Source organism: Coenobita brevimanus, chromosome 23 (assembly GCF_032717465.1).
Source record: "Coenobita brevimanus isolate Jiangsu-jjx chromosome 23, ASM3271746v2, whole genome shotgun sequence".
Taxonomy (NCBI): domain Eukaryota; kingdom Metazoa; phylum Arthropoda; class Malacostraca; order Decapoda; family Coenobitidae; genus Coenobita; species Coenobita brevimanus.
Genome location: NC_136976.1, coordinates 67,995,442 through 68,003,764, shown reverse-complemented (window position 1 = coordinate 68,003,764; position 8,323 = coordinate 67,995,442). Strand labels below are relative to the sequence as shown.

The 8,323-nt window shown below is 45.0% G+C and overlaps 1 protein-coding gene across 1 annotated transcript; it reads right to left on the bottom strand.

The window, feature by feature from the left end:
- Nucleotides 1–982: 982 nt before the first annotated feature.
- Nucleotides 983–2,576, bottom strand: LOC145392884 (uncharacterized). Its single transcript, XM_080267170.1, has 2 exons — nt 2,217–2,576; nt 983–1,559 (listed from the first exon to the last, which is right to left on the bottom strand). The coding sequence occupies exons 1-2, from the start codon at nt 2,518–2,520 to the stop codon at nt 1,480–1,482; spliced, it is 384 nt and encodes a 127-aa protein (XP_080123296.1). The 5' UTR covers nt 2,521–2,576; the 3' UTR covers nt 983–1,479.
- Between the last annotated feature and the right edge of the window lie 5,747 nt (nt 2,577–8,323).

Sequence of the window (8,323 nt, the reverse complement as noted above, 5' to 3'; positions counted from 1 at the left end):
TTACTTTACCAGCTCCTCTTTTTCGGCGTTTTTGTTTATTCACTCCTTTGTCACTATCTCGGAGACGTGATTTTAGAACACTAACCTCATCTAACCTAACCTAAAGAGATTATAACATATTCAGATGGCGCCACTTCGCCTTGCACAACAATGGCGACCTACATTCCTGACCAAAACACCTCATCCCCTCAACTACATTGGGTAACACAAAGCTGATTTAGGGAAAAAAGAAAAAAAAAAAAAAAAAGAGCCTGTAAAGTAAATGTTGTTCTTTTTTCTTCATTAGACCTTAAACCCCTGCCAAAGTGATTCAGAGATCTGCCACAAAGACACCATTAAACATAACTCTGTAACCTGGCCTGACGTATCTACCTCCATCTCCCACGAACTGCAGAAAGAATTGCTATCCCTATTAGATTAGCTGTGGACCTACAGTATTTGCACAGTTTGACAGTATCAGGGGCTCACTTCCCTTACCCACTCTGGATCTGTCTTTCTCTGTCTGTATTTCCTACTGAGAATGACCTCGAGCCTTCCAAACGCAGTGTGTCCAGGGATCTCAAAATGAACAGATCTTGAATTTGGCTCTTTGTTATCTTGTTTTTGTTTTTTCTTGGAGGGAACAATCTTAAAGGCTTCTGGCCTGTGAGTCCTTCTTCCCTGTAAAAAGAAAAAAGAAAAAAGAAAAAAGAAAAAAAAACGCATAGAAATGGTCGAACTACGCCTACATGAACTTTATGCAAGAAACACACACACACACACACACACACACACACACACACACACACACACACACACACACACACACACACACACACACACACACACACACACACACACACACACACACACACACAATGTTTGGGAAACAAAGAAACCAAAGTTATTGTAGCTGTGTATATTTAAGACAATGAGGCGGTACAGTGTTGTTTGGGAGCCAAAGTGACAGGACAGGAGCCATGGTAACACCTCGCTTCCATCCTCCTGCTGGACATCAAGATAACAGCGTCTCCTCCATCATACAGATTTACAGGGTTACACATAATTTAGAGTGAGCTGACTAGTGTAAACAGTAGCGTAGATAAGATTAGTTTAAGTCAAGAAAAAATAATAATCGGTCAGCGATTGACAAGACTTACATTTTTTTTAAGGTTAAGCTCCAGCATGAATATAAAAAAGAAAAAGAAAATGAGTTGTTATAATAGGCATTATATCTGTATATTGTCCAAGATCACGGTACATGGCGGTATGGAAGTGGAGAATTTCTGTAAGGTTTAGGTTCACGTTACATGGAAGTATTGGAGTGGGTAAGGCTTATAAGGTGCAAGGTGGTTCAAGAGGGTGGGATATTGTAGATGGTACGGCAAGGTAAGGATGATCCAATAACATCCTTATGGTGCATCAGGATGCTTGCCTTGTAGAGCTGAAATAGTCCAGCAGAGATGAATGGTCTAGGGTGGTTCGGTGGGGGCTGCTGGTCTAGCAGCACAAGTTCCAACGGCGGCAACAAGCACCCTTCCGTTTGAAGGTCAGGTTGCCGCAATCCTGGCAGATTTCTCCTGGGAATTGAGGGTAATGAGGATAATGAGGAAACCTCTTAAAAACTGTATTGGTATCTTCACACACACACACACACACACACACACACACACACACACACACACACACACACACACACACACACACACACACACACACACACACACACCAATAATGTTCACAGAACTTCAGAAATAGTTATTTCCGGTAAGCTGCTTTGACCTGTGATGCTTATGAATCACAACAGTACTGATAAGTGTTGCATATTAATTTACTGCACACATTAGGTGTCATCACTTGTTTGAGAGATTGTGTTGTGGGTTATGGTAACATATGAAATTCTCACTGTATAAGGAAGTCATTTGAATCACGACGGTGGATGAAGTGTTCGTCTACGGGTCTGTACTCATTACTGTGAAATGACTTTTGTTATAGTTGATCACCCTAGAAAATAGTAGTCAATAATTAACTCTACAGGTAGGTAATACTTTAAATGTGTGTACTGTAATTACAACCTGAACTTAATTGATTTTGAAATTATCTATATTTTATGTGTTACGCATTCATTAGTCCATAATTTTTCGTGCTTTAGAAGGCTGTGGTATAAAATTAGCTCTTCTCTCTGTTTTCAGTGTAAGCTGTAAGGTGCTGTAGGGTACGGGACATGAGTGACTCACTCTCGCCTTGAGGCACGAAGCCCGGGTGGGGTGGCTGGATCTGGGGCCTCTGGAAGGGCGGGACGTCAGGGCGCAGGGCAGGTCGGGTCCATGAATCACGACCAGGTCGGGTGCGCCAGCTCAAGTCCTCAGGAATCCTCTCAGGTAGGGTCATGACGCCTGCATATCCAGGCTGGGGAGGAGGCCTCACGAAGGGGCCAGGGCGAGGTTGTACCTGTGGCATGTTGAATGAGGGTGGTTGGCCTGACACATCATAGGCTACAGCAGCAACCACTAGGGCGGCCAACAGGCAGAAAGTCTTCATGATGAGACTGTGGTGAGAGGGCAACTGTTCACTGTAGAGCAACTGGTCACTGTTACTGTCCACTGCTGCTCACACCTCGTCCTTTTATTCTGCCTCAGACCCGGTGGTGATATCCGTTCTCACACAGCCACACTTCTCACATGGGAAGCCCGTGTGTTTCAAGTCCGTGGGAACCTGAGTCCTTCATCTCGACAGCTGTCATCAGTTTTCCAGTATGCTTTAATGACACGGACACCAGGGACTCTGTATATTAAGAATCCTAACCTATTTCCACGATAAACAAGTCTATAACAGTTAACTGTTATAGTGTCATTTTATTGTTACCTCTAACTTGACTATGAAGTATCTCGCAGCTGCGTGAATGAAAATAAAAGTACAGGCAAGCAGTCTCATACACAACCCCATCACTACGATGACGTATGCTTAAGTTTCAACTTTGCTGCCTCCAGCCGCCTTTATTCAGCTTACAATAGTCCTTTAGCAGCAGCGGCAGCAACAGTATTAGCAATAGTAGTAGTAGTAGTAAAAGTTGCAACCCTGGCCTATCAAAATAAACCCGGAGGAATGCAGGCTGAATTTTTCCTTCTGCAATCCATCATACATCTTTCGAGGAATAGAGAAGGGGTTAAGGGAAGTTTTTGAAACCAGGCAGCCGAGCCGGCGAGTTTTATCAGTGCCACCACAAGAAGGCATCTTTCTCCAATAGACTGCAACTTAACATCAAAGATGTAGAGATGTAAGTTTTAGACCAGGCTAAAAAGAGCCAAACATCAGTAAACCATTCTCCCTAACCCCGTCACTACAAATGATATTTTTTTTCTTTATTTTTTTAAAGTTCAGGAGAGATATTCCAAACATACAGCCTTCATATTCTCTCTCTCTCTCTCTCTCTCTCTCTCTCTCTCTCTCTCTCTCTCTCTCTCATTAACCCATTCAGTATGAGAGACCTTCCTAAAGTTAAAATTTATCATCTATATATATATATATATATATATATATATATATATATATATATATATATATATGGTTAAGTGACAGAGAGAGAGAGAGAGAGAGACAAAGAGAGAGTTGTGCTTGTCAGGTGGAGCCAGGATTCCGAGAGTTTGATGAATGAATGTGTGGCCCAGTTCATTAAGCTTCCCCATTGTTTTACTCTGTTTCTGAATTCTACCTAAGGAGAGAGAGAGAGAGAGAGAGAGAGAGAACCCTACTCAAGGCCTTCACTCCAACTGGACGCCGCTAGAATTTAATATATATACAGTATATATATAATGTATGTGTGTGTGTGTGTGTGTGTGTGTGTGTGTGTGTGTGTGTGTGTGTGTGTGTGGAAAAAGACATCACAGAGGACAAAGACATGCAGAGGATGATATTTTCTATTGTTAATTAATGTCCACTATGTTAACGTAAAATCTCTTCAAGTAACAAAAGATTGGTGACAATTTTCTGTAAGATGGGAGGCTTTCTAGAATCCTTTCCTAGGCGATTTATTTTTCATGCGACACATTAAGTTAAACTTCTGTGTCATTTGCACCATTTTAGCCTAGTGTATGCATACATAACGCGCGATTACAGACGCGCTCTGTGTGTATACAGTATAAATAAGCTGGTAAGAGAGAGATGTTACGGCACTTCCCAAGTCGAAGAGAATATGGGCCTAAGGAATAATAATAGTAGTAATAATAAAAAATAATAATAATGATAATAATAATAATAATAATAATAATATTAATACCTGTAATGATAGCAGTAGTAGTTGTAATAGTAGTAGTTGTTCCTGTTGTGGTTGTAGCAATAATAATAATAATAATAATAGTAATAATAATCATAATAATAATAATAATAATAATAATAATAATAACAAAAAGAGCAATCCGAGATTGCAGACCTCTGCCAAGGCTGATTTGTGTAAGCACTGTAGGCATTATTTATCGAGTTAGAAGCAAAAATGTTGAACTTGCCACTATCCAGCAATGGTTTAAAATCCTTTAGAAAATTCCTGGATCCGGATGATGTTCTGGATCACCACCAAAATCTAATGGATTGTTCCATGAGCCATACTCTACTCCCCAAAAAAATTTCGGCAAAATCCGTTCATAACTTTTTGAGTAATCCTGCCAACAGAAAAACAGACAAACAAACCAACGCCGCAAAAGCAAACCTCCTTGGCGGAAATAATAATAACAAAACAACAAACATACGCTAAGGAAAAAGGGATCCAGCGAGTCTCCTAAGATCACAAGAATACTGCCTTAATCCTTTCACCCCGAGGACGCCTTTTAAAAAACCTATTCTTGGTACATCCAGACGATTTTATTCAGTATCGGGGAGATTTTTCACCCTGGTATCTCATGTGTTGCGAGGACGGCTCAGTCTGCTCGAGTGGGCGTGGATTGTGGCAGTGGGTGTAAGAAATGATACAAGTCAGGCACTAATAACGCTAAGCCGTCCCCACAACACACGAGAAGGCATCTGCTAATGTGGAAGAGGAGTGTTCTGTATTATAGCCTTCACTGACCCCTTCACCACGAGAGGTCTGACCTAAGATGAATAAAATCGTCTGTGGGTAGCGAGAATAAAATTACACACACACACACACACACACACACACACACACACACACACACACACACACACACACACACACACACACACACACACACACACACACACACACACACACACACACCGTGCGCTCGTCATCAGAATGAAAGGGCAAAAAAAGATATACCGGTAAGACGGTGCTTGTGTGGTGTTGTGATGGTTTTAGTGTGGTGCTGTGATGGTGTTAGTGTGGTGCTGTGATAGTGTTAATGTGTTGTTGTGATAATGTTAGTGTGATGCTGTGATGGTGCTAGTGTGGTGCTATGGTGTTAGTGTTGCGCACTGATGATGTTAGTGTGGTGCAGTGATGGCTTTTGTGTGGTGATGTGATATTGCTAATATTGTTATAACGTGCTAGTGTGGTGTTATGTTAGTGCCAGTGTGGAATAGTGATGATGCTTGTGTAGTATTATGACGGTGCCAGTGTGGTGTTATAATGATGTTAGTTCGGTGTTACAGTGGTGCAAGTATAGGGTTATGGCGGTGCTAATGTGTTATGGTGGAGCTAGTGTAGTGTTATAATGGTGCTAGTTCGGTGTTATAATGATGCATTCGTGGTGTTATTAAGGTACATTGTCAAGATGGTAAGAGCAGTTTGGTACCACGGCAGAGAAGGTGGGCAGTGACGTTGAGATGGCGCGATGGTGTTAATATCATCAATTCCAATGTGTATTTTCGTATTCATTTCTGCCATTTAAGTTTATATTATACGATTTTAGAATGCATGTTAGTAGTGAAGAGGTTAATGAAGACTACTGTAGCCTATACAGTATAGCGATGAGAGAGAGAGAGAGAGAGAGAGAGAGAGAGAGAGAGAGAGAGAGAGAGAGAGAGAGAGAGAGAGAGAGAAAGAGAGAGAGAGAGAGATTCACAGAAGTTGCTAAGTTAAAAATCTGTAGATAATCGTTACAAAATCAGCTATTCAACTAACACTGCTAAACCCTGGTAAAGATCCATAGAAAATTAGTGCTAATAGAAATAAATATCCCTAAATACTAGCTGTATAGTCGCTCAAATGGCAACCCTCAGTGTATATCTAACCCTTTCTAATCTAAAAATTTCCCCCGTAATGAATAAAATAGCTTGGGTGTTGTGGTAATAATGTAGTGTTGGTGGGCACTGCGTTTTGTCTGAAATGATGACGATCCCCATCCCCTTTCGGCTCTGTTGATGGCCAAGTTGTAATGCTAGGTGTTTTTGGGTCGGCTTCCCGTCCCTCTAACACCTAGTGTGTAGTTGGATTCTCTTTCTAGACCGGAGCTTAGACAAATAAGAGAGAGGCAGGACACAAAAACTCAAGACAACAACTTTACACGTGTATTGTCAAATTCTACAGGTGGAACGGGCAGATGTCACACAAGTAATTATTCTGGGCAATTATAAACCTTATGTCTAGATTGTGGGTAGTAGTATCACGCAGGATACTATTCGGGACAAGATTAGGCACAAAGTGAATAGCACGTTAGCTAATACCAGGAGTCTCAGGGCAGAGAAATCAGTCACTGTCACTCGGGGAAAGTCTAGACTTTATCCGTTTAGGTGGAGTTCACTTTCACTGGGGCCGAGGCACTGTTATCACCGTCGGGCTGTCTGCCTTAGTTCACTGTTACACTGTTAATTATTACCTTGGTTCTGGAAGCCGCGATTGATCTTAGAGCGAGGCTGCGTTACTGGGATGGAATTATGTTTACTCAGACAGACACTCTATTCACTGCTTGGCCATGTTCACTGTCTCACTGTTGTCTTACTTATTCCACCTTTCTTTTACATTAACACTGACAGGTTTTATTTCTGTCTTCCCGTGCTTCGAGTAACTCACTGTTCAGCCCTCGCTTTACTGTATCACTGTCACTGTACTTTCACTGTCACTCACTATCGGGACTGGGCCTGGTAGCAGCCAGGGAAAAGGGAGGCAGGAACGACTCAGCCCGGCTACTGACGGGGCTGGGTTCCGCCAGGGGCCTCCGTATTCAGGGGCCACGGAATCATTCGTAGGAGCGTCTTCACTCGTCCAGGGCTGTGTACGGCGAAGGGCCCCGCTCTTTCAGGGCTCAAGGCTGGAGTCTGGTACTCTGGACTGGGGCCGAAAAGCTGTCTGAATCGTTCACTCAGGCGCCTGACAGAGGACGAGGGTCTCCGGTGTTGGGGTGTGGGGATGTCCCGCCCAGGAGTCCTGGGGGCGGTCTCGAGGTCCTGCGGGCTGAAGTCTCTGGTGGTCAGTGACACCATCAGGAGCTGGCTGCGGCATCGGCCTCAGTTGGGGTCCATCAGGCGAGGGCCCTCAGGGACCGGCTGTAGGGAGAAGAGCTTGGTGGGGGCCACAGGGCCTCTCCAGCAGTCCTCAAGGCTGGGACCTCTCTCTGGGTAGTAGTCTCGTGGGTTTGTGGCAGCACCTGACGGAGGAGCAGCTAACGGCCGTCTCCTCTCGTAGGGCCTGGCTACTGGCCGTGGCCTTCTAAGGGCATGGCTACCGGCCGTCGCAAGGGCCCGGCTACTTGCCGTGGCCTGTGTGGGGGAGTAGCTGCAGGCCCACTCAAGGGCACCTACGGAGCAGCAGCCAGCCATTTCCTGATGAAGGAGGGAGCAGCTACTGGCCGTCTCCTGATTACCTCCGGAGCAGCTACCGGTTGTCTTCTGCAGGAGGGTCGAGTGGCTACCGGCCATTTCCTGCAGGAGTGTCAATCGGCTACGGGCCGTCTCTTGTAAGGCACCTTCAGAGAAGCTTTTGGCTGTCTCCTGACAAAGGTGGGAGCAGCTACCGGCTATCTCCTGATTTCCTCCATAGCGGCTACCGGCAGTCTCCTGTAGGAGGGTCGAGTGGCTACTGGCCGTCTCTTGTAGGGCACCTTCAGAGCGGCTTCTGGCCGTCTCCTGACGAGGGCGGGTGCGGCTACTGGCCGTCTCCTGATTACCTCCAGAGCGGTTACTGGCCGTCTCCTGTAGGAGGGTTGAGCGGCTACTGGCCGTCTCCTGTAGGAGGGTTGAGCGGCTACTGGCCGTCTCTAGGGTGCTGCCTGGAGCTAGAGTAATAGCTCCACCCCGATCCTGTCGACTGTCGAGGGTCGGGTCGGCCGCAAGGTAGTTGCGGTTTCCTGCTATGGTGGCGGCGGGCGACTTCCGGGTTATAGGGGAGCGCGGCCTGGGCGGACTTACGTTCCTCTCGCTCGGAGCTGGACCGCGCGCTGTCTGCCCCTCCGTA